This window comes from Pelophylax lessonae (assembly GCF_965119305.1).
Source record: "Pelophylax lessonae genome assembly, chromosome: 3".
NCBI classification, from domain to species: domain Eukaryota; kingdom Metazoa; phylum Chordata; class Amphibia; order Anura; family Ranidae; genus Pelophylax; species Pelophylax lessonae.
Genome location: NC_138770.1, coordinates 1,047,537 through 1,074,663, shown reverse-complemented (window position 1 = coordinate 1,074,663; position 27,127 = coordinate 1,047,537). Strand labels below are relative to the sequence as shown.

Here is a 27,127-nt window from a genome sequence, read left to right as displayed (position 1 = left end):
TTTCTGTACATCACAGAGATGCCCCTTCACAGGCAGGATTAGGACCCCCCCAGTTCAGCTCTTTGGAGGGACATAGTACACCCAGAGAGTGAAGCTGATGGCGGCAGTAGCAGTGCTTGTTTTCTTCAGCCGGCTCCCATCTGTACAGTAAGAGTGATCAGGGGGGCTGTATAGCTGCCTAATCCTATATACACTGCAGGCAGCCCCCCCCCCCAGTGTGGTTCTGGGGCTCTTCCACTTGTCCTGGTACCCCAAGACCACACCCATTGGCTCCAGGAGGCCAAGAGGGAGGAGACTGGTGAATGCCCATCCCCCGATCTCCTCTGCACTGAATGAAGTCGGCAGTCCTCAGTTCTGAGTGTTTCCCGTTTTCCCGGGTTAACCCGCCAAGGAAGCATCTAACCGAGCACCATCTGTGCATTGGAGGGTAGAGGAGACATTGGAGGTCTAATACACCCCCCATGTCTCATAAAGAGGACCTGTCACCTGACCAATGATATCACATGGGGGTTTGTTACCTTCTTGTCATAGCAATACAGCTAAGTAATAAAAAATAAACAAGTTAGAAAATATAAATTATAATAAATGTATTAAACAAGATAAAAAAATAAAAATGATGATAAAATGTATGGTAAAAAATGAAAAGTAACCCCCGCTGCCCTGCACACAGCTGGAAAGGCACACACAGGGTGTATATGTATGTAAAGTGTGATTTCAGCACACATGTGAGGTATCACCACCAATGTCGTAGTGAGAGGAATAATTCTACCACCAGAGATCACACTTATCTCTAAACTGATGAGCAGGAAAGCGCCCCCTATGGAGATTTTTAGGTACTGCAGTTTATTGCGATGTCACAGGCACACACAATTTTATTACTGGACGTGTTTGATATCTATTTACTCATCACACCTCATCTTTTATATTTTACCCAAACATTGTGTATAATGTGTATGTGTTCCCACCCATGAAGGTGGGAGGTGAGCGCCCCCCAGAGGGGAGAGGGATGACACGAACACTATGTGGTGTTTATATAAGGAAGTGGAGAACTTTCTTCCTCACACTTATTAATGGACTTTGTTTGAGGAATGTTTGGAATGTGATGTTTGCACATCTTTTCACTTTTTTTTACTGTTTATATATTTTCATCATGGCGCCAATGTGAATGGAAAGGTGTTGTTGTGGTTATTACACTCATTTTTCACTATTTTATGTATAACAAAGTATTGTAGAAAAGATCACACCATAGAAAATGGGGGAAAGGAGAAAATAAACCTGGATATGAAGGTGACATTTGTGTACAAGGAACACCTTAACAATTACCACCATTTTATTCTCCGGGGCCTCTGCTTTCAGAAAATATATGTTTGGGGGTTTTATCTAATCTTCAGGCCCAAAATCTGCATTTTACCATGTGTGCAAAAATAATGCAAAAACAGCTCTGGCAGTGAAAGGGTTAATGTGAGCTAGATGGGATCACTCTGCTGTGGTCACATTAGAGCTCCCCCTAGCTGCAGACTGATAATAACATTGCTAGGAGGACTATTCATTTATCTGCTCCATACTTCCCATCTTTATATAAACGTCTCCTGACATTTAGGGGTCTATTCATGAATAATTTACATAGTAATCTGCCCAGGGACAATGCATGTACATTCCTTCTGTGTGAATGGGGGTATTGGAGGAATGAAGTGATCTGCTGAGCTGGGTGAAAGTTTTCCATCAAATGAAAATAAACAATGTTACATTTGTTCATTAGATGGCGCTAACATCTATCATACTTGGCGCCATCTAATGGCCAAATGCAAATTTTCAGGTTTAAATGAATGGTAGCTTTAATATTGTTGCTTTGATGACGTTCTATCCTTCAGTGTGTACTGTACTCACCAGTGTATGAGGAGGACCTCAGATGTCTGTATGAAGCCATGCCTGGCCAAGGAACTAAGGGCTCTATTTACAGGAAATAAAAATACATAGCAATCATATAATTTTATAACATTGTAAATTAACATCTGTGCCACTTACACAACGCTTGGGGTACATAGCAAGGAGACGGTGATAAATGGCGGGGTCAAAGTCAGCTGGTCATGAGTTATAAAGATTAGCGGGATAATAGACATGTGCATGAAAAAATGTAAGTAAAAAAAAAAACATTTTTTTTACTCGTACAAAATTAAAGTTACACCCAGTCACATAAAATCCCCCCTCCAAACACTTTTTGATGCCCCCCCACCCCCACATATACACACTTACAAACATAAACGCACCACTTGGGGCGCCTACGCCTGAAAACATTGATTGTGATACACGTTACATATCGCCGCACACACCGGAATGAGAGCGATAATTCCAGCACCAAACCTCCTCCATAACACTAAACTGATGACCTATAGGGGGCTTTTATAGCATCACCTATAGAAAATATAGGGTACTGAAGTTTGTCACCATTTCACAGGCGAAGGCACATTTAAGGTGTGTCATGTTGGGTATCTATTTACTTGGTGCAACCTCGGCTTTTACATTTTACTGAAAAAATTGGGTATTTTATTGTGTTTTTGTGCCCCCTAAAATGAACTGTGTGTTATTTACTGATATTTCGTGTTTCCTAGACTTTTGCGGTAATATTGTGTGACATAAAGAATTGGAACTACCACTATTTTATTTTCTAGGGCAGTGGTCCTTAACCCTGGTCCTCAGGGCCCCTAACAGGCCAGGTTTGCAAGATAACTGAAATACATCCCAGGTGATATCATTTGCTGCTCAGTGATTGCAGTACTCTAGTCTGCATCTCCCCAAGGTAATACTTAAAATCTGGCCTGTTAGTGGGCCCTGAGGACTGGAGTTGAGGACCACTGCTATAGGGTGTCTGCTTTTAGAAATTATTTAATGTTTTGGGGGATTTATATAATCTTCAGGCCTCAAATGAATTGTTAAACATGTGGGCAAAAAATGCAAAACCAACTCTGGCAGTGAAAGGGTTAAAGAAAAAAAGTTCACCTTCAGGAACATGTTACATGTTCCTGTTCCTGTAGCGGCTCAGTGATCCGAGCCCTCTGTGTGACAGCAGTGCGGGGAGAAGTTCACCTTCGGGAACATGTTACATGTTCCTGTTCCTGCAGCAGCTCAGTGATCTGAGCCCTCTGTGTGACAGCAGTGCGGGGAGAAGTTCACCTTCGGGAACATGTTACATGTTCCTGTTCCTGCAGCAGCTCAGTGATCCGAGCCCTCTGTGTGACAGCAGTGCGGGGAGAAGTTCACCTTCGGGAACATGTTACATGTTACATGTTCCTGTTCCTGCAGCGGCTCAGTGATCTGAGCCCTCTGTGTGACAGCAGTGCGGGGAGTTCACCTTCGGGAACACGTTACATGTTCCTGTTCCTGCAGCGACTCAGCGATCCGAGCCCTCTGTGTGACAGCAGTACAGGGAGAAGTTCACCTTCGGGAACATGTTACATGTTGCTGTTCCTGCAGCGGCTCAGCGATCCGAGCCCTCTGTGTGACAGCAGTGCGGGGAGAAGTTCACCTTCGGGAACATGTTACATGTTGCTGTTCCTGCAGCGACTTAGCGATCCGAGCCCTCTGTGTGACAGCAGTGCGGGGAGAAGTTCACCTTCGGGAACACGTTACATGTTCCTGTTCCTGCAGCGACTCAGCGATCCGAGCCCTCTGTGTGACAGCAGTACAGGGAGAAGTTCACCTTCGGGAACATGTTACATGTTGCTGTTCCTGCAGCGACTCAGCGATCCGAGCCCTCTGTGTGACAGCAGTGCGGGGAGAAGTTCACCTTCGGGAACATGTTACATGTTGCTGTTCCTGCAGCGGCTCAGCGATCCGAGCCCTCTGTGTGACAACAGTACGGGGAGAAGTTCACCTTTGGGAACATGTTACATGTTCCTGCAGTGGCTCAGTGATCCGAGCCCTCTGTATGACAGCAGTGGGGGGAGTTCACCTTCGGGAACATGTTACATATTCCTGTTCCTGCAGCGACTCAGCGATCCGAGCCCTCTGTGTGACAGCAGTGCGGGGAAAAGTTCACTTTCAGGAACATGTTACATGTTCCTGTAGCGGCTCAGTGATCCGAGCCCTCTGTGTGACAGCAGTATGGGGAGAAGTTCACCTTTGGGAACATGTTACATGTTCTTTTTACTGCAGCGGCTCAGTGATCCGAGCCCTCTGTGTGACAGCAGTGCGGGGAGTTCACCTTCGGGAACACGTTACATGTTCCTGTAGTGGCTCAGCGATCCAAGCCCTCTGTGTGACAGCAGTGCGGGGAGAAGTTCACCTTCGGGAACATGTTACATGTTGCTGTTCCTGCAGCGACTCAGCGATCCGAGCCCTCTGTGTGACAGCAGTGCGGGGAAAAGTTCACTTTCAGGAACATGTTACATGTTCCTGTAGTGGCTCAGTGATCCGAGCCCTCTGTGTGACAGCAGTATGGGGAGAAGTTCACCTTTGGGAACATGTTACATGTTCCTGTTCCTGCAGCGGCTCAGCGATCCGAGCCCTCTGCGTGACAATAGTACGGGGAGAAGTTCACCTTTGGGAACATGTTACATGTTCCTGTAGCGGCTCAGTGATCCGAGCCCTCTGTGTGACAGCAGTATGGGGAGAAGTTCACCTTTGGGAACATGTTACATGTTCTTGTTCCTGCAGCGGCTCAGTGATCCGAGCCCTCTGTGTGACAGCAGTGCAGGGAGAAGTTCACCTTTGGGAACATACCAATTATGTTATATATTTATTAACATGTAACATTTGCCATATGCAATATGTGGGCAGGACAATCAGGCGATTACGTGACCGGTTCAATGAACATTTATATAGTGTGACCAAAAACTCCAAAACTAATGTAGCTAAACATTTTAATATGTACCATAATGGGGACACTACAGCAATGAAAATACAAATTATTGAAAAAATCAAATAACCCCTACGGGGGGGGGGGGGGGGATTTTTCATTTACAGACCCGTATACCACAAGGTATGAACTTTGAATGGGATGTGACCCATTTCTATGAATAAGACCACCCTGTGCATCAATCATATATATATATATATATAAAAATATCTTGTATGATGTGATTCATGTCCATATAGATATGTACTTATAACCTTGTTGATAATTTTGTTGATAATAACACGCATAGGGCTTCTCCTCTTTCCCCTCTCATTACATACCACGGAAGATTATTCTGTTTTCTCCAGCGGGGAATCTTTCTACTTTGATACACTCGATAAATCACTGCAACACCTGGTGAAGTTTTTATTTTATTTTATTTTAATTTATTCTATCCAACTATTTTTTTATCCCTCTCAGGATGTGGCAGTGCTTTATTTATTTGTGTACCATTGTTATCTTAGATCCACACATACCTATAACATATAAAATAAAACTAAAATAAAATTAATACACTATGCAATTCGAATTGTTCACATTGTTCATCACTGAAATCAAGATGTTTTTGTATCACCTGCAATCCAGGATAATGGTTTACCTCTTCACTTGTACCACCTGTTATCAATTGTTAATTGTTTATTGAACACATGTGTGTGTATATATCGAGATGTTATACCAGTTTTTTCTTGTAATGATTACGCACATATCTTAGTGTGTGAAACGCATCTACCTTGCCACTTTTTTGCCACATTGGGATGTCCAATAAACCTGGATTTTGACCACATCTGAGTGCAGCCATTTCTTTTCATTATAAGGGACAAGTAGACTGTCATATGGGGCAAGTAGATTGGGACCCCGATTTAGTCCCTTGGATAAGTAGTTTTATCAAAAATTTCCACACCCGTGAAACTGTTTCTTACATAATGAAGATCAGCCATGGAGTATATCTGAGGTGTATATCAGGGTGTGCTTCTTCTCCACATGTCCAGCAATATTCATATAGAAGACATTTCCCGCACTCAAGGCACTCATACACCTCGAGGGTTGTGTGGGATCCTTGATGTAAAGGAAGATAGGACTTCAGTCAGGAACAATTCCCGCACTCAGGACAGGAATACGGCTTCTCCCCCGTTTGAGATCTCTGATGTGTGAAAAGATGGGACATCTGAGAAAAAAATTTCCCACACTCAGGACAAGACTACTGCTTCTCCCCTCTGTGAGATCTCTGATGTGTGTCAAGATTTGACTTCCGTGAAAAACATTTCCCACACTCAGGACAGGAAAACAGCCTCTGCCCTGTGTGAGATCTCCGATGTGCAGAAAGACTGGACCTTTGTGAAAAACATTTCCCACACTCACCACAGGAATACGGCTTCTGACCTGTGTGAGATCTCCGATGTGTGGAAAGACTGGACCTTTGTGAAAAACATTTACCACACTCAGGACAGGAATATGGCTTCTGACCTGTGTGAGTCCTCTGATGTGTGTCAAGATAGAACTTCAGTGAAAAACATTTCCCACACTCAGAACAGGAATACGGCTTCTCCCCCATATGAGATCTTTGATGTCTGCAAAGACTGGACTTCTGTGAAAACCATTTCCCGCACTCAGGACAGAAATATGGCTTCTCCCCCGTGTGAGATATATGATGTTTGTAAAGATTGGACTTCACTGAAAAACATTTCCTGCACTCAGGACAGGAATGTGGTTTTTCCCCGGTGTGGGATTTTTAATGTCTATTAACATGGAATGTAGATTGGAAACACTTCCCGCACTCAGTACAAAAAAACCTCTTATCTGTTGGAAGGACGGCACCGTCCCTCACAGTCTGAGGTTCCTCAGGATAAGAGGAATACGATGGTCCGGCACCGTCCCTCACAGTCTGAGGTTCCTCAGGATAAGAGGAATACGATGGTCCGGCACCGTCCCTCACAGTCTGAGGTTCCTCAGGATAAGAGGAATACGATGGTCCGGCACCGTCCCTCACAGTCTGAGGTTCCTCAGGATAAGAGGAATACGACGGTCCGGCACTGTCCCTCACAGTCTGAGGTTCCTCAGGATAAGAGGAATATGATGGTCCATCTACACTGTGTGTTGCCGGATGGACATTTGAGGTAGCCGGGTTTTCTCCTGGACTATACTGTGTGATGTCCTCATCTTCTACTTTACAGTCTGGAGACAAAGTGAGACAATCCTCTGAGGTTTTCCTCATCTCCCATCAATGTACTAAAATAGAAATACAAAGATTATTACTAGACATGAGCTGATTGGTTCTCCAAAACCAGGACTCCGCCCACATCAGGCAGCTTTGTCTCTGAGGATCTTACAATTCCCCCCTCAAGGTAACTAGTAAATGGGTCCTCTCATCTCCTACCAGTTCATTTCTTTATTCATGGACCTTAGTCAAAGAGTGAGGAAACAACGAGAACTGTCTTTTATAGGAGTGACAGTGAGGAGGGGATTATAGGACGAGTGTCCCCTACCCCCTCTATCACTCATTGCCATCTTCCCAACACAAGAAGTCCTGCATTTCCTTATTTAGTCCATGATTTAGTCATGAATAACAGCGGGCAGAGCCCCACTAGAGGTCAGAGAGTGAGGATGGGGGAGAACAACCAAGATGAAGACTGGACTGATCCTGAAGACCACCATCATTGGGTTACTGACTCCTCCCTCATTATCACTTTCTGTTTAAGATTCCAAAGTTGGAGGATGTTATCACATTATTATCACCATGTAAAAGTCTGTCCTCCAATCAAATCATCAGATATAAAATGTCCAGCTGGTAGGAAATGGGTGTAACAAAAGAGAATCCATATTATGTGTATATATAGCAGTGGGTAGAGGAGAGAGAGCAGGACTATGTAATGTACAACTTAATGTATAAGATACAACAGATAGGACTATATAGTATCAGAATTATGTAATGTACAATATAGAGTATATAGTGCAGGGGTCAGGAGTATGTAATGTACAACAGAGTATATAGTGCAGGGGACAGGAGTATGTAATGTACAACATAGAGTATACAGTGCAGGGGTCAGGAGTATGTAGTGTATTTAATGTTAAGGACCCACCTGTGCTGATCTTTGATGTCCCCGTTATTCCATCCACCTCTGCAGAATGTTGATCATCCCTCTCATACGTCTCTTCTTCTTCTGTTTTAACATCAACTTTTATATCTATCGGATATTCACCCTAAACCAAGAGAACGATCAATAATAACATCTGTATGACATAATAATTATTATTGTGACCTCACCAAAAGGAATACACACATTGTCTCCACGAGTCCATGTTCTATATTCTCCTCCCCACCAACCTTGTAACAGTGAGGGATGGTTTGATTTTCCTGTGTGGAATCCCGGGAATACAGAGGATGGGGACATCTCTCTGGTGGGTTCCTGGTATTAGGTGGCTCCATCATATCCTTGTGTCCTTCTATAAACTCCTCCATCACTCCATACTCCTCATCCTCCTCTTTATACTCTTCTTTAATATCAATATTTTCATCCCCGAGCTTTCCACTCTGAAGATATAATAAAAATGACATCAATGGTAACAATGCAGATAATGTACAGATCCTAATGATACTATCAGTGATTGTTCCTCATCTACCTGATGATGGTGGGGGATGGTGTGACCTTCCTGTGTGGAATCCCGGGAATACAGAGGACGGGGACATCTCTCTGGTGGGTTCCCATTACTGGATCCATCTGTAGGAAACACACACACTGACTGAATACATTGTTTCTATGTGTTTATCAGATGATGGGGGATCTAGGTGGAGCCTCCGTACTGCTCTCTCCTTTACAATAAAGTCTCCTCTTACCCGGTGATGTGAGGGGCGGCTGATTCTCCATCATGACGTCCTTGTAGAGGTCCTTGTGTCCTTCTAAATACTCCCACTCCTCCATGGAGAAATAGACAGTGACATCCTGACACCTTATAGGAACCTGACACACACAATGATACAGTCACCATCCAGACACATCCCTTGTCTGTTACTGGATAATGTCCCAGAATTCCCAGCACCGCTCTCCTCTCCTGCCAGAAGCTCCATCATCTTCTTGGTGACTTCTAGAATCTTCTGCATGTTGTGTCTCTCAGGTTTTAGGGAGTCACATGGAGGCACTGTGATGGTCATATGATCACCTGACTTCAGAGGAGGAAATCTCTGTATTGAGGAACCAATAGGAATATCATGTTAGAATCCCAGAATCCTCCTCACCTCTCCGGTCAGGTCTGTGTTTTATTAATAGAGTTAAGAGTGATGTCATGTGACTTCCCAGAATCCTCCTCACCTCTCCAGTCAGCAGATGGATGATCTCCAGGGTGAGGTTTAGTATCTTCTCAGTCATGTGACTCCGGTCCTCCTCCATCCTCATTTGATCTATACAGGTCTCCTTGTAGACGGATAACTTTGGGAAATGAAAGTAAGAATTACCGGTATGTGGATTTTATTGGTCACACGATAGTAGGATGGGGATGTAAGGGGGGTAATAGGAGGGTTGCTGTACATTTAAGAACTACTGCCCCCATGTGAACACATTTAGTTTGGACTATTTAGAGTTTGCTACATTTTTGAAGTTCCAGGACCCTCTTGACCTGCCGGATCAGAAATTCCTTTTACTCTGTTGGGTTTGTTTTTGTTTATGAATTGGATTTAATTAGTATTAGATCTGCAGATAAGGAATGATAAATACAATCCTTCCTTTGAATTGTTTGCTCTGGGACAGGGCTGTGAGGTCAATGTTGGGTCATCATGATATCCAGGAAGGGGAACTTGCTGACTTTTGGCTGGAGTTGCCAGCTAATCATGATAATTGCAAGAACTCCGGCTGCAAGGCTCCAATCTCCGGCAGCCTGCTGACTGACAGGAGTGATGTCACTGTCACTCTCTGCTGTAAGAGACAGGATTGGATAGCTGGTGGAGTACAGAGCTGTAGGGGAGGAGTCTCTTCTGTTTTCTCCAATAGCAGCCCAGTGTGGGTAGGAAAAGGACAATATTTGATAGGGGTTTTTCTCTTGGTATATTTTGTGTCCTGCAACATATTCCTTGACCAGTGAGATGATTTCTTCACTGCTACTGGTAGTAGTTCTTTAAGGAGTTCAGAAAAGTAAGTGCAGGTGGGGTGGGAGGACCCTCAGAGACCAAGAGCCCATATGAGCCTAAAAGCCCCTTCTTACCTTCGTGCCTCACAGGTCCCCACAGCAATTCAGCCCCACTAACCTCTCAGAGGTCAGATCTAATTGATCTATATTTTATCACCATATAGAGCATTGAATTACTACCTCCAGAAGAAGCTTAATGCGAAACATGTCGAGCAACTTGACTCAATGAAATATTGTATTTATGTGCAAACACATCGCTCGATTACCCTGGGAAGGCAGCACATCTACCTGTCACCTTCGGGGGATCGTCCCGATGTGAAGTATCACTTACTTTACCCTGTTACCTCAATAATCTGTACTTGTTCGTTATAACTCAGCAATGTGATTGCTATATATCTTAGATGTTTTGTACATTCACACCTTTTTTGAGGCAAAGTATATGTTAATTTTGTTTTTTCTTTTGGCGTTTTAAAAGTGTGAATTAATAAAATGTTTATGTTTTATATACCCAGTGCCTTTAAAGTCCATGTTCTTTCTCAACGTTCCTATTTAACCTCTCAGAGTTGTTCACCCCTATCACTTACTAGGAGGCCCCCAGAGTCCTTCTGCTACACTATCCCCCCTGAAATCAGATAAAGTAAACCCTCAGAGGCTCTCAGAGTCCTTTAGTCCCACTAATTCTTCAGAGGTACCTCAGCTCCTCTAGTTTACTCAGAACCAGTGGCTGAACTACCGCGGTCGTGAAATTCATGTAAAAGTCACACCTGCAACCTGGCCCAGGTGTTACACCAATGCGGGGGGCACCAAGACCGCAGGAAGGATCCTGCTACCGGAGTAAAGAATCCCGGGATTAGTGGAGGCTCCTCCAGTGATCGCTGTAACAGACCCAACCGAGACTGGGACTTTTGTAGAGGACTAGAGGCAAGCCTCCTACCCACTGATTATGGCACATTGAGAGAGCAGATCATTCTCTAATAATAGACAACCCCATATTGGAGGCTGATAGCGAGGCTTGGATTAATTCTCTGAATAAAGACAATAAGGCTTCCCTTCTGGAGTGAATTGAGAGGTGTAATATTAATCTTTTACAGGTTAATAGTCAGAGCGAATATGGTGGTCCTCCTGCAGACTGGGTTGGAGAGGCTCCTTCACTTGGGGCAGAAGGATTTATCGAAGATATCCCTCAAGAGATCTATAGATAAATTTATTGCACCTTTTCAGACTGCTGGAACATTGCATGAGTTTTGGCTCATAGACTGTTTTAGGCTGTTGCCGGACAGTCTGAGGTGTGGTGAAATGTGTGTCTCTCCCATTGTGTGCCTCCTAGATGTGAATTCCCATTGTTAATTGAGTCACGTACTGTTTCTGTCTGTTGGCTAACTGTTGGAGGTTCCTACATATTAGTTTTGTGTCAACTCTACCTCATTATCTAAACCAGTGTGTGATGTTTTGGGTAAATATTTAGTTTTATTGTTCATGTGGTGACTGACCTAATTTTGAAGTGTATAAAAACCAAAAACCTGTATTTCTGTTCAATAAACAGTCATTTCTTTGGTTCTACCTCAACATCTTGTGTGTGTGTGTATAATGCTTGGGGTAAAAGGCTGGTATTAGCTCTTGGTCTCCTAGAAGGATTTGGAGGGCAGGAGGCACTGTGTGGCGGAAGAAACCAAGCTAAGAACAGGTTGTGCAGCACATTCAGCCTTTGCAGAGTCCACTCCATACAGAGCCCCCTTGCTGTCCCTGATCTGCCACCAATGTGGGCTCAGCACCCTCCAACATTAGCCAATAGCCAATGGGAAATTAACTGACGGAGAGAGCCTGGGACCAGTGGGTCAGGGAGGCCCTTCATGGTTTCTTGCACCAAGGCCCTGAAGGTTCTAGTTAAGCCTCTGCTCAGAGCCCTCAGTATTTTCCTCCCTCTGACAATGATGGAACATTCTTCATGACAGGCTGGGGAATGTTTTCTTCCTCCTGACCAGCAATGTAAGGGGCTCCATACTCCTGCCCCCTGCACTCCATCATTGTGTTGGCTGCATATTGTCATGATTGCCCATTGGCTGCCTGTGTAGTGTAATCATTTTTACAGAGTTTGTGGGGCCTGTTAATCAACAGACATCTCTGTAGCAGTAAGTGGGGAATACCAGCATAAGGAGCAGAAGAGCGAATCCCCCACCAGGTACTCGGTCACAGATACTCCGGTGGATGAGGGGCCGGATTACGCTTAGATATAAATAGAGAGGGCGCTCTCCTAACCTGGTGATATCCGATGTGTTTGGACTGGAAATCACCAATCTTTGTCCAGGAGGGCTATTGGTAGGTGAGGAGGTCTTAAAAACTGTTCCAACCCCGCCCAGATTCCTTAATCATTTATAGCCCAGAATTGCATCTTCTATATCATCATATATCACTAAATTCATACAAAACTTTATTTATAATCATCAATAACTGGTAATATGGTATAAAAATGCAGATTTTAGATTCCCTTATTGCAATATACGAGGTTAATCTAGGTTTCCACACTATATATGTGTGTATCATCATCTGCTGGAGATAAAAGAGTCACAGTGACTATAGAGGAAGAGGACGGACATGACGGGGGGGGGGGGTTACTCGGTGTAAATAGAAAAGAAGATCTTATTACCTCCTCTGCTACCACTTCCAGCAACATCTCCTCTCTACTTCCTAACGACTCACCTCTCACCAGAAACTTCCTGTCTGTATCTGACATAACTTCCTGTCTGTACTGACATCACTTCCTGTCTGTATTCCATAGAGACTTCCTGTCTGGGTAGAAGTGAGATCACCATCTTGTGGAGCTCAGAGGAACTGCAGCCCTGAGAACTGTCTGGTAGTGTGAACACGGCCTTGTGCTGTGTGTATATGTACTGTATATCCTTATAGATGGGTCATCTCCACTCCCACCAAGGGGGATAGAAATATATTACTGCCTAGTCCAGCCTTTCTCAGTCAGGGTTCCTCCAAAGCTATTTTGGAGCCTCTTATTAGGAGAGTGATGGAGGTCTATTGAGCGCACAATCTGAGTGCGAGCACCAAGAAAGCACACACTTGGTGTTTGGGGAAGGAGGTGTTTTGTAGTCCACTACACATGGTTTGCTGTAGCATATACTGAGATATGGAGGAGGAAGCTCTGGAGGGTTTGGAGACATTTATTGGTGGAGATATAATTTATTGAAGTATGAAGGAGACGTTGGATGGACTGTGATGTCACTCTATGGTTGATCACAGGATACTGATGAGGTGAAAGCGTGGATTTATCACAGATGTTGTCACATCTTTTACTTTGGTGATAAGAGGGCGGGATTTATGGATATAAGGGGAGGAGTCATTGTATTTATCACCGATTTCCCGATGCTGGACGATGCAAGAAGCTGACACTCTATAAGAAGTCTTGTCTCTGCCAGCTGGGGAAATAGCGAGTGGGAAAACGAGTTGTTGAGGATTTGAATAGTAAACTCCTTCATTGTTCCTGGTCAGCTGGGGAAATATTGACTCCCAGACCTTCCCAGCCAGAAAACTGGTTGGAGGATTGGAATAGTAATCTCCTTCATTGTTCTCAGTTGGGAGTGTCGGGGGTTTCATTGACTTGTATCCAACTTCACTTCCACAACAAACTCTTCCCTAGGAATCTATGAATTGGGGGATAGATTGTGTCCGTGGCCCCAAAATTACCTGCACTGGGTTTTTTACTGACATTTTCTGTTTCCTAATCCATTGCGCTAATATCGTGTGACATAAAACATTGGAACTACCGCCATTTTATTCTCTAATAGGGAAATGGGTGCTAATAGGCTGCAGGAGATCTGCTGAGACATAGAAAGGGAAATGGGTGCGAATAGGCTGCAGGAGATCTGATAAGAGAAAAGGAGGTGGTTGAAATGAAGCAGATCTCCTGCAGCCTATTAGTATCTATTTCCTCTGCTGAGAATAAAATGGTGGTGAAATTATTTTTCCTTTATTTCATTATATTTATCTTACTAAGATGTGTGTTCATTTGCCACCCGAACATTATACCACTCCCCCGAACATTATACCCCCCACCAGAACATTATACCCACCCACCAGAACATTATACCCACCCACCAGAACATTATACCCACCCACCAGAACATTATACCACCTACCAGAACATTATACCCACCCACCAGAACATTATACCACCTACCAGAACATTATACCCACCCACCAGAACATTATACCCACCCACCCGAACATTATACCCACCCACCAGAACATTATACCCACCCACCAGAACATTATACCCACCCACCAGAACATTATACCCACCCACCATGACATTATACCCACCCACCAGAACATTATACCCACCCACCAGAACATTAGAACTACCTTCTAGTATTGAGTAGGTCCCCCTGTTGCTGCCATCAAGCCATGGACTCCACCAGACAAAGCATCACACTGCCTCCGCCGGCGCACACACACACCTAATTGCCCACATCCATTGCAGCCCCATACACAACAAACTGCAATGCCCATTTCTTTGCTTTAAAAAAACAACAACTTCAGGGAAAACATGTTTAGTTGCTGCCAAATATGCCCCTCCCACTTCCAGATGACATTGTAATGAGATAATCTATATTATTCACTTCACCTGTCAGTGGTCATAATGTTATGGCTGATCAGTGTACAGTACATACACACTAAAATATGTGGATACATTCATCTATAAAGTGTTAGGTGCTCAGAATAATATTCTCTACAAATCTACTGCTTCCACTTCACACCTACTTCATTCATATAATAATAGTTGCAGCTATGTTAAATAAACTAAAAACCTGTGAAAATTCATGTAATCATACAATAATTTGTGATCAATATAGTGTTCTCTGCAAGTTCACTGCTTTCACCTTGTAACCATTTCAATTAATTTATTTTGCTAAATTAAATCCACAAATGAATGAAAAGTTGATAAGGTGTGAAAGTTCTCCGTGCTCCAAACTGTGCCAGCTGTAGTGTAGCCACGCCTTCTTCCACCTCTTACACACGTGATGGTGAGGGCGCCCCCTTAGTAGTGCTTCCCCACTCACCAGAGCAATATGACTCCCAGCTTTTCAGCTACCAGAGTCACAAACATCCTTCACACTCTCCTCACCTCTGATGGCAAAGGAACTGGATCCTCCTCGCTCACTCCTGCAAGTCTCCCTCCTAGACTCGGCTTCCTCCTCCGACCGCTGTTCCAGCAGGAGCTCCGCCTCTTCATACACACTCAGGGAGGAGAGAAAGGGGAAGGATATACAGTACCTACATACACAGCACAAGGCCGTGTTCACACTACCAGACGGTTCTCAGGACTGCAGTTTCTCTGAGCTCCACAAGGTGGTGACCTCACTTCTACCCAGACAGGAAGTCTCTATGGAATACAGACAGGAAGTGATGTCAGGTACAGACAGGAAGTTCCGGGTGAGAGGTGAGACGGGAGGACGTTGAGAGAAGACGTTGCTGGAAGAGGCAGCAGCGGAGGTAAGAAGATCTTATTTTCTATTTACACCCAGTAACCTCCCCCCCATCATGTACGTCCTCTTCCTCCATAGTCACTGTGACATCTTTTATCTCCAGCAGATGATGATACACACATATATAGTGTGGAAACCTAGATTAACCCCTTCAGGGTTAGAACATTTCCCCACTTTTGGGGCCGGAACATTCTCTTTATTTTGGAGATAAATTCTAGTAATATGTTCCTCTCAACAAACAGCACTAACAATAAATAGACAAGACAATGACCATCCTGACTAGAGATGGGCTCGGGCGTGTTCGAGTTCGCACGTGTCCGATCCCGCCAGGAAGCCGACACTGCACTCCGCTAATCACAGGCAGTGAGACATTTCCCGATCTGGAGCTGCACAGATCAGTAAATGTCTCACTGCCTGTAATTAGTGGACTGCAGTGTCGGCTTCCTGGCGGGATCGGACACGTGCGAACTTGACCACGCCCGAGCCCATCTCTAATCCTGACCATACATGGCCTACAAAGGGCAATTATTACACAACACAGGTAGCAAATGGGCAATCATTACAATATGCAGCCAACACAATGATGGAGTGCAGGGGTCAGGATTATGAAGCATAGAGCCCCTTACATTGCTGGTCAGGAGGAAGAAAACATTCCCCAGCCTGCCATGAAGAATATGTTCTATCATTGGTGTCAGAGGGAGGAAAATACTGAGGGCTCTGAGGGAAGGAGAGGAGCTGAGGGGATGTGAGGGTTTAGTGAAGCTGGAAGACTTTAGGGGCCTCTGTATGTATATAGGTATTTACCTCTGTATGTAATGTGTCTGAAGGACTCTGAGAACCTTGAGGGGGTAGTCACACTTCAGGGCTCTGAGGGAATAGGGGGCTGGAGGGCTCAGGCGACTGAGGGACAGAGGGGGTCTATGATTTTTCCTCCCACCCCACCTGCACTTATTTTTCAGACCTTACAGAACTGGCAATCTAAAAGTCCCACTGGTCATGTGATTTTTTCTGTACAGGGTTCATATGGTCCTGGAAAAGTCATGGGATTTTTACATGACCCTTTCCAGGCCTAGGAAAGTAATGGAAAATTTGTAAACCCCACTAGGTTTTGGAAAAGTAATGGAATATGAGTCAGAACTCGCCACTGTGGAGAAGCGGGGAGCGGATGTTTAACCACTTTACAACCGGAGGATTTTGCTGTCTTCCGTCCAGGCCACTTTTTGCGATTCGGCGCTGTGCGACTTCAACTGACAATTGCGCGGTCGTGCGACGCCGTACCCAAACGAAATTTACGTCCTTTTTTTCCCACAAACAGAGCTTTCTTTTGGTGGTATTTGATCACCTGTGCGATTTTTACTTTTTGCGCTATAAACAAAAAAAGAGCGTTTATTTTGAAAAAATAACAATATTTTTCACATTTTTTTATATGAAATTCCCCCCAAAAAAGATGTAAAAACCAATTTTTTTAAAAGTTTTTGGCCAATTTGTTTTATGCTACATATGTTTGGTAAAAAAAATCGCAATAAGCGTATTTTGATTGGTTTGCGCAAAAGTTATTGCGTTTACTAACAAAGGGAAAGATTTCTGTCATTTTTGGTGTTTTTTTTTTAACGCGTAATGGCGGCGATCTGCAATTTTTTTTGCGGGACTGCGACATTGCGGCGGACAGACCGGACCCCTGACTGACATTTTTGACACTTTTGGGGGTACCAGTGACATTACTGCAGTAATCAGTGCTATATATATGCACTGTTACTGTAAAAATGACACTGGCAGGGAAGGGGTTAATTTTATTGGAGAGGGAGGGGTTAATGTATGCCTGGTGCTTACTGACGTGTAGGGGGGGAGGTGACTGAGTGAGTCATGGACAGATCGGATGTCCAGCTATGCTGAACAGTCCGATCTGTCACTCCCTGTCACTATGGAGATCCGCCCGCTGTGTTTACACACAGCGGGCGGATCTCCAGACTCGATCCCCGACGATCGGGTAAGAGCAGCGGCGATCGCCGCTGCTCCTCCCCTGGCCCGACTCCCGCTGTGAATGAAAACAGCGGGAGCGAGCCTCCGGCGGCGCGCAAGCGCCGCCCAGAAGGGGAGGAGTCCAGTCACGTTAATACTACGTGGCTGGACGGGAACGAGCCACTCTGCCGCAGTAGTATTACTGTGAGCGGTTGCAGAGTGGTTAATTATTTTATTGCTTAATTATTTTATTCCACATATTTAATTTGGTGTAAGCGTCTATGTCCTTCCGGGTCCGCGGTTTGCCTTACTGTCACTGGCCAGCAGCAGCCGCAGCCGAGGAGATGAACCAATCAGGCAGCGGGGAGGGCCGGCCGCGGTTTGCCCTGAGACTTTGACTGGCCAGCAGTAGCAGCTGGGAGATTACAACCAATCACACAGCGGAAGCGCATAGTCACTAGAGGACGGGCCGGCCGCATGAACGTGATGATGGGGGGTGCGGTAAACAGAACGGTTACCACCCCCTTCCGCGTCATCACGTTCACCTGGCCGGACCGCCCTCCAGTGACTATGCGCCTCCACTGCGTGATTGGTTGTAATCTCCCGGCTGCTGCTGCTGCTGGCCAGTCACAGTCTCAGGGCAAACTGTGGCCGACCCTACCCGCTGCCTGATTGGTTCATCTCCTCGGCTGCTGCTGGCCAGTGACAGTAAGGGCAAACTGCGGACCCAGAAGAACACCTACCAGTCCTATGCGCTTACACCAATGTAAAATATATGTCAATAAAATTATTAAGCATCCAATCCAATGAGTGGCGCCTTTCTCTTAACTCTTTTCTGCCTGTTTGTGAGACTGTAGGTTCGGCCTAAGAGTAGTAAGTGCCGCATTTTGTGCATTTAACTGTCCATCCATATCACAGTGTCCAGCTGCACCTTCATGACTGCCTGAACTGCTTTATTCCGGCAAGCAGGAGCGCCCATTTAATGTTCTTTCTCCAAGAGTAAGTGCCGCATTTGTGCATCAGATCTGTGCCATCCACACCAGTCTGCCTGCACCTCATGACTGTGGCTTGGGCCTAAAAGAGTAAGTGCTGCATTTTGTGCATCTGACTGTCTGTGCCATCCATACCAGTCCGCCTGCACCTCCTCCATTATGACTGTGGCTTGGGCCTAAAGAGTACAGTGCCTTGCAAAAGTATTCGGCCCTCTTGAACTTTGCGACCTTTTGCCACATTTCAGGCTTCAAACATAAAGATATAAAACTGTAATTTTTTTGTGAAGAATCAACAAGTGGGACACAATCATGAAGTGGAACCAAATTTATTTGATATTTCAAACTTTGTTAACAAATAAAAAACTGAAAAATTGGGTGTGCAAAATTATTCAGCCCCTTTACTTTCAGTGCAGCAAACTCTCTCCAGAAGTTCAGTGAGGATCTCTGAATGATCCAATGTTGACCTAAATGACTAATGATGATAAATAGAATCCACCTGTGTGTAATCAAGTCTCCGTATAAATGCACCTGCACTGTGATAGTCTCAGAGGTCCGTTTAAAGCGCAGAGAGCATCATGAAGAACAAGGAACACACCAGGCAGGTCCGAGATACTGTTATGGAGAAGTTTAAAGCCGGATTTGGATACAAAAAGATTTCCCAAGTTTTAAACATCCCAAGGAGCACTGTGCAAGCGATAATATTGAAATGGAAGGAGTATCAGACCACTGCAAATCTACGAAGACCTGGCCGTCCCTCTAAACTTTCAGCTCATACAAGGAGAAGACTGATCAGAGATGCAGCCAAGAGGCCCATGATCACTCTGGATGAACTGCAGAGATCTATAGCTGAGGTGGGAGACTCTGTCCATAGGACAACAATCAGTCGTATACTGCACAAATCTGGCCTTTATGGAAGAGTGGCAAGAAGAAAGCCATTTCTTAAAGATATCCATAAAAAGTGTCGTTTAAAGTTTGCCACAAGCCACCTGGGAGACACCAAACATGTGGAAGAAGGGGCTCTGGTCAGATGAAACCAAAATCAAACTTTTTGGCAACAATGCAAAACGTTATGTTTGGGGTAAAAGCAACACAGCTCATCACCCTGAACACACCATCCCCACTGTCAAACATGGTGGTGGCAGCATCATGGTTTGGGCCTGCTTTTCTTCAGCAGGGACAGGGAAGATGGTTAAAATTGATGGGAAGATGGATGGAGCCAAATACAGGACCATTCTGGAAGAAAACCTGATGGAGTCTGCAAAAGACCTGAGACCGGGACGGAGATTTGTCTTCCAACAAGACAATGATCCAAAACATAAAGCAAAATCTACAATGGAATGGTTCACAAATAAACATATCCAGGTGTTAGAATGGCCAAGTCAAAGTCCAGACCTGAATCCAATCGAGAATCTGTGGACAGAACTGAAAACTGCTGTTCACACACGCTCTCCATCCAACCTCACTGAGCTCGAGCTGTTTTGCAAGGAGGAATGGGCAAAAATGTCAGTCTCTCGATGTGCAAAACTGATAGAGACATACCCCAAGCGACTTACAGCTGTAATCGCAGCAAAAGGTGGCGCTACAAAGTATTAACTTAAGGGGGCTGAATAATTTAGCACGCCCAATTTTTCAGTTTTTTATTTGTTAAAAAAGTTTTAAATATCCAATAAATTTCGTTCCACTTCATGATTGTGTCCCACTTGTTGTTGATTCTTCACAAAAAATTACAGTTTTATATCTTTATGTTTGAAGCCTGAAATGTGGCAAAAGGTCGCAAAGTTCAAGGGGGCCGAATACTTTCGCAAGGCACTGTATGTAGTGTGGAGAACCTAGATCAACCCCCTCAGGGTCAGAACATTTCCCCACTTACATATATATTTTTATCCTTACCTGTCTAGACAGAAACCTGTATAGATCGAGTGACAGAACGAATGAGGATGGAGGAGGACGGGAGTCACATGACTGAGAAGATACTAAACCTCACCCTGGAGATCATCTACCTGCTGACCGGAGAGGTGAGGAGGATTCTGGGAGGTCACATGACATCACTCTTATCTCTATTAATAAAATACAGACCTGACCGGAGAGGTGAGGAGGATTCTGGGAGGTCACATGACATCACTCTTATCTCTATTAATAAAACACAGACCTGACCAGAGAGGTGAGGAGGATTCTGGGATTCTAACATGATATTCCTATTAATTCTCCAATACAGAGATTTCTTCCTCTGAAGTCAGGTGATCATATGACCATCACAGTGCCTCCATGTGACTCCCTAAGACCTGAGAGACACAACATGCAGAAGATTCTAGAAGTCACCAAGAAGATGATGGAGCTGCTGACAGGAGAGGTGAGCGGTGCTGGGAATTCTGGGACATTATCCAGTAACAGACAAGGGATGTGTCTGGATGGTGACTGTATCATTGTGTGTGTCAGGTTCCTATAAGGTGTCAGGATGTCACTGTCTATTTCTCCATGGAGGAGTGGGAGTATTTAGAAGGACACAAGGATCTCTACAAGGACGTCATGATGGAGAATCAGCCGCCCCTCACATCACCGGGTAAGAGGAGACTTTATTGTAAAGGAGAGAGCAGTACGGAGGATCCACCTAGATCCCCCATCATCTGATAAACACATAGAAACAATGTATTCAGTCAGTGTGTGTGTTTCCTACAGATGGATCCAGTAATGGAAACCCACCAGAGAGATGTCCCCGTCCTCTGTATTCCTGGGATTCCACACAGGAAGGTCACACCATCCCCCACCATCATCAGATAGATGTCTGATAATTATTGGTAGTTATCATTTATAAGCAATCGTGTTTTTTTACAATGAAAATTTTATTATATCTTTCAGAATGAAAACTCCAAGGATAATATTGTTGTAAAGGAAGAGTATAAAGAGGAGGATGAGGAGTATGGAGTGATGGAGGAGTTTTCAGAAGGACACAAGGATATGATGGAGCCACCTAATACCAGGAACCCACCAGAGAGATTTCCCCGTCCTCTGTATTCCGGGGATTCCACACAGGAAGGTCACACCATCCCTCAATGTTACAAGGTTGGTGGGACGGAGTATCTACAACATGGACCTGTGGAGGGATGTGTGTGTTTTTTACGTAAGCTTATATCTTCCAGATGATATTCTCTCTTATTTTCTTGGTTTAGAGTGGAGATCCAATCGATATAGAATTTGAGGTTAAAGCAGAAGAAGAAGAGAGGTATGTGAGGGATGATCAGCAGTCTATGGAGGAGGATGGAATAACGGGGACATTTATAGAGGAGGACACTCCTACAGAGATCAGCACAGGTGGGTCATTAACACTAAATACATTCCTCCACCCATACTGCTCACTGATTGGTCCAGAGTAGGGCAGGGACTGGGTGATATCAGCCTGTAATACCCTGTTCACTTTCCTGAGCTGTGTTCCCCGTCCTGTATTCCTGTATTTCTCTCGGATAATCTTCCTTCTCTGCTGCAGACACAATTTTTGTATCTAGACTGGATTTATGGAGATTCTGGGGTTCAGCTGGCAGCAAAATGTTGTTTTACACCATAGATGATCCTTGCCTTGGGCGCCTGGGGTATGTACCTTGGTTCTTCTGCCCCATGCCGGGGTCTAGTAAGATCTCTGACAGAACAATTCTCCCGGGGTTTCTTGCTCTGTTATTTGCTGGCTGTGCCGGGTGGAGGGATATGTCTGTATAGTCTCACACCCAAGTCACTGAGTGCAGTCTCAGGAGATGGGGGGCAGCGTTGTGGGACCTCTGCAACTTATCCCAGATAAGTAAACATTTAAGCCACCACTGATTACTGAATATCAATATTATGACTCCTGACCCCTGCACTATATACTCTTTGTTGTACATTACATACTCCTGACCCCTGCACTATATACTCTGCTGTACATTACATACTCCTGATCCATGCACTATATACTATATGTTGTACATTACATACTCCTGACCCCTGCTCTATATACTCTATGTTGTACATTACATACTCCTGACCCCTGCACTATATACTCTATGTTGTACATTACATACTCCTGACCCCTGCACTATATACTCTATGTTGTACATTACATACACCTGATCCCTGCACTATATACTCTATGTTGTACATTACATCAGTGGCGTAACTAGAACCTTCAGGGCCCTGATGCAAGAAACCATAAAGGGCCTCCCGGATGGGGCCCTTCGCTCCCAGCCTGGTGGCGGAACGCAAATGCAATGTTTGTGTGGTAGTTCTGCCATTGGTCAGTAGTTTTTATTTTTTTTTTATAAAATTTTTCTACCATTTGCTTTATTCATTTTTTAGGAGCCCCATTGGGGGGCTTTGGTGAAATATCAGGAGTCTCAACAGACCCCTGATATTCCACCTTTGAGACACAGCTTTCCATCTCCTTCTCTGAAGCCTCACAGAAGCTGCACAGAATAAATGGATAGGAATAGCTCTGTACAGAGCTTCCCTTTCATTCACATACTGAAGCATTGTAAATACAGTTTACTATGTTTCAGTTATGAATAGACAGAGTCAGTGATCGGTATTGATCACTGACTCTCCATTCAGAAAAGGCTTCATCCTGACAGATTCCCTGAAGCAGCCGGTGGGATAGGGGAAGAGGGAACCTTGCAGAGCTGTAGGGACGAGGGGGGGGGGGGGCAGCAGAAAGAAGCTGCATAATGAGGAGTTGTGGGGGTAGCTGCATATAAAGGAACCAATCTCTTCATTTCCCCCCGATTCTCCTCCTCTCCCTCCCCCAGGCATTCAGCGGCTGCAGGAAGAAAATGGAGAGACGGGTTCCTCTATGCCGGTGTTTCTCCATCTTTTTCCAGTCAGGGCATCGTGAAAGTATTTTCAGTCTGGAGGCCCCCCAGTCTAAGGCATACTTCACATTACTCTGTGTCACAGAATACGCGTAAATTGCACGTGTTCCCGACACGCAGACAAACATGCAGAGGTGTCATTCATTCTTAATGGTACCCCTACACATTGGCAAACATGGTGCTTTTTTGCTGCAGCACAATAAAAAAAAAAAAAGGGAATTTTTTTCCCTGTGTTTCTGTGGGGCGGCCCACTGAAATGAATTTGCTGCCCCCCTATACACAGCACACAGCTGCACAGATGTGAACCAAGGGCCTGTTCACATGTGGGGTTGAGGGGTGGTAAAACCACACGCTTTAACTGTGTTTTTACCAACCCCAGCTGTTCACCCTGTAGCTGCAGAGACAGCACTGGGGCTGCACTACAACCACCCCACAATTGTGTGCATTGTACACAGTTACAGCATAGTGATGATGCATTAGGGCAGGGGTGGGGAACCTTTTTTCTGCCAAGGGCCATTTGGATTGTTGTAACATCATTCGGGGGCCGTACAAAATGTATGCATAAATGTAATGGGCATTGCTTTGCGGCAAAAAACGCTGTAAAAAATTGCGTGACTTTCAGGTCACAAAAGTGTGAAAGGGGCCTTCAGTAATCAAGGTATAGCGTGCCCCCTTTCAATGCAGACTGACCACAGCGTGCCCCCTTGCAAAGCAAAGTGACCACAGTGTGCCCCCTTTCAATGCAGACTGACCACAGCGTGCCCCCTTTCAATGCAGACTGACCACAGCGTGCCCCCTTGCAAAGCAAAATGACCACAGCGTGCCCCCTTGCAAAGCAAAATGACCACAGCGTGCCCCCTTTCAATGCAGACTGACCACAGCGTGCCCCCTTTCAATGCAGAGAGACCACATCGTGCCCTCTTTTAATGCAGACTGACCACAGCTAGCCCCCTTTAAATGCAGACTGACCACAGCGTGCTCCCTTTTAGTGCAGAGTGGCCACAGCGTGCCCCCTTTCAGTGCAGAGTGGTCACAGCATGCCCCCTTTCAATGCAGACTGACCACAGCGTGCCCCCTTTCAATGCAGACTGACCACAGCGTGCCCCCTTTCAATGCAGAGAGACCACAGCGTGCCCCCTTTCAATGCAGACTGACCACAGCGTGCCCCCATCAATGCAGAGTGACCACTGCGTGCCCCCTTTCAATGCTGACTGACCACAGCGTGCCCCCTTTCAATGCAGAGAGACCACAGCGTGCCCCCTTTCAATGCAGACTGACCACAGCGTGCCCCCTTTCAATGCAGAGAGACCACAGCGTGCCCCCTTTCAATGCAGACTGACCACAGCGTGCCCCCATCAATGCAGAGTGACCACTGCGTGCCCCCTTTCAATGCAGACTGACCACAGCGTGCCCCCTTTCAATGCAGAGAGACCACAGCGTGCCCCCTTTCAATGCAGACTGACCACAGTGTGCCCCCTTTCAATGCAGACTGACCACAGCGTGCTCCCATCAATGCAGACTGACCACTGCGTGCCCCCTTTCAATGCAGACTGACCACAGCGTGCCCCCTTTCAATGCAGAGAGACCACAGCGTGCCCCCTTTCAATGCAGAGAGACCACAGCGTGCCCCCTTTCAATGCAGACTGACCACAGCGTGCCCCCATCAATGCAGACTGACCACAGCGTGCTCCCATCAATGCAGAGTGACCACAGCGTGCCCCCTTTCAGTGCAGACTGACCACAGCGTGCCCTCTTTCAATGCAGACTGACCACAGCGTGCCCCCTTTCAATGCAGACTGACCACAGCGTGCCCCCTTGCAATGCAGGCTGACCACAGCGTGCCCCCTCCTCGAGTCCTCCCGCCTCCTCCTCGACCAATGGCATGTGTTTGCCTTTCGGCCAATCAGGAAGCGGGTCTCGGACCCGCTTCCTGATTGGCTAGGAGGAGGATCCGTGTGACAATAGCGAATTTTCATTCGCTATTGTCACAGAAATGGGTGGGCTCAGGGTACACTGCTCTGCGCCCCGGGTCCACCCTTTTCTGAAGCTTTTCTGTGACTCACACTGTCAGGACGGAGCCATCGGCTCCTTCTGACAGCTCCGCTGGCATACACAGGCTCATCGGCACGGGGGGGGCTGGACGCAATGATTGATTGTGCGGGCCGCAGGTTCCCCACCCCTGCATTCGGGGGTTAAAACAGGCAGTGAGGAGGCAGCATATTGCCTTTTTACCGCCTGTCAAATGCCTCTGAAAAGCGATATGAGCATGGATCGCTTTTCAGAGGAATAACATTTTCTTGCTGGTACTATGAACAAGCTGTAAAAAAAAATTACTTCTGATTGTACACATATATGGGGTCAGGATTAAAAGTAATGTGCACACACACACATAAACGCACATGTACACACATACACACACATATACATACTCCTATATAAGCACATATACACACACACACACACATATATATCAGCATACACACGTACATATATCCACGCACATATAAACACACACACACACACACATACATACATACATACATACATACATACATACATACATACATACATACATACATACATATACATATAAACACACACATACACATATACATAAACACACACACACACACATATACATACATACATACATAAATGCACATACATACAGAAAGCCTTTTTAAAAATGGCAGAGAGAGGACTGTACCTTCCTGTAACTTCCTGCCGGGTATTGGACTGTAGGGGGAGGCAGAGAGCACAGCACACACTCTGCTTTCACTTTCCAATCTGAGACCAGCTTCCTCTGTGCCGATTTACAGTTCGGCTGAGGAACGGGGAGCTCCGGTCTCAGCTCCGCTTGCCGCTCCTCATCTCTATACATACAGGGGGCCCTCTCAGGCCCCTGCAGCATGGGGCCCAGTTGCCATGGCGACCCCTGTACGTCCGCACCTGCATTACATACTCCTGACCCCTGCACTATATACTCTATGTTGTACATTACATACTCCTGACCCCTGCACTATATACTCTATGTTGTACATTACATACTCCTCACCCCTGCACTATATACTCTATGTTGTACATTACATACTCCTCACCCCTGCACTATATACTCTGTTGTACATTACATACTCCTCACCCCTGCACTATATACTCTGTTGTACATTACATACTCCTGACCCCTGCACTATATACTCTATGTTGTACATTACATACTCCTGACCCCTGCACTGTATACTCTATGTTGTACATTACATACTCCTCACCCCTGCACTATATACTCTGTTGTACATTACATACTCCTCACCCCTGCACTATATACTCTGTTGTACATTACATACTCCTGACCCCTGCACTATATACTCTATGTTGTACATTACATACTCCTGACTTCTGCTCTCTCCCCTCTACCCACTGCTATATATACACATAATATGGATTCTCTTTTGTTACACCCATTTCCTACCAGCTGGACATTTTATATCTGATGATTTGATTGGAGGACAGACTTTTACATGGTGATAATAATGTGATAACATCCTCCAACTTTAGAGCCTTAAACAGAAAGTGATAATGAGGGAGGAGTCAGTAACCCAATGATGGAGATCTTCAGGATCAGTCCAGTCTTCATCTTGGTTGTTCTCCCCCCATCCTCACTCTCTGACCTCTGGTGGGGCTCAGCCCCACTGTTATTCATGAATAAATCATGGACTAAATAAGGAAGTGCGGGACTTCTTGTGTTGGGAAGATGACAATGAATGATAGAGGGGGAGGGGACACTCGTCCTATAATCCCCTCATCACTGTCACTCCTATAAAAGACAGTTCTCGTTGTTTCCTCACT

At 45.3% G+C, this 27,127-nt stretch overlaps 3 protein-coding genes across 3 annotated transcripts in view; 1 reads left to right on the top strand and 2 right to left on the bottom strand.

Moving 5' to 3' along the window:
- The window catches only part of LOC309548645 (uncharacterized protein), a gene marked incomplete at its 3' end in the record, with an annotated part of 257,244 nt that extends 247,961 nt beyond the window's left edge, over window positions 1–9,283 (bottom strand). The window contains exon 1 of the mRNA XM_082248614.1: window positions 9,199–9,283. The remainder of the gene's footprint in view (window positions 1–9,198) is intronic.
- LOC309549119 (uncharacterized protein) overlaps window positions 1–27,127 on the top strand; it is a 2,919,967-nt gene that overhangs the window by 2,333,326 nt on the left and 559,514 nt on the right. The window contains exon 23 of the mRNA XM_082249156.1: window positions 21,312–21,515. Within this exon, the coding sequence (XP_082105282.1) occupies window positions 21,312–21,515 (204 nt within the window). The remainder of the gene's footprint in view (window positions 1–21,311; window positions 21,516–27,127) is intronic.
- LOC309549117 (uncharacterized protein) overlaps window positions 1–27,127 on the bottom strand; it is a 4,285,597-nt gene that overhangs the window by 3,809,617 nt on the left and 448,853 nt on the right. Inside the window, 1 exon segment of the mRNA XM_082249155.1 lies at window positions 7,972–8,092. Within this exon segment, the coding sequence (XP_082105281.1) occupies window positions 7,972–8,092 (121 nt within the window).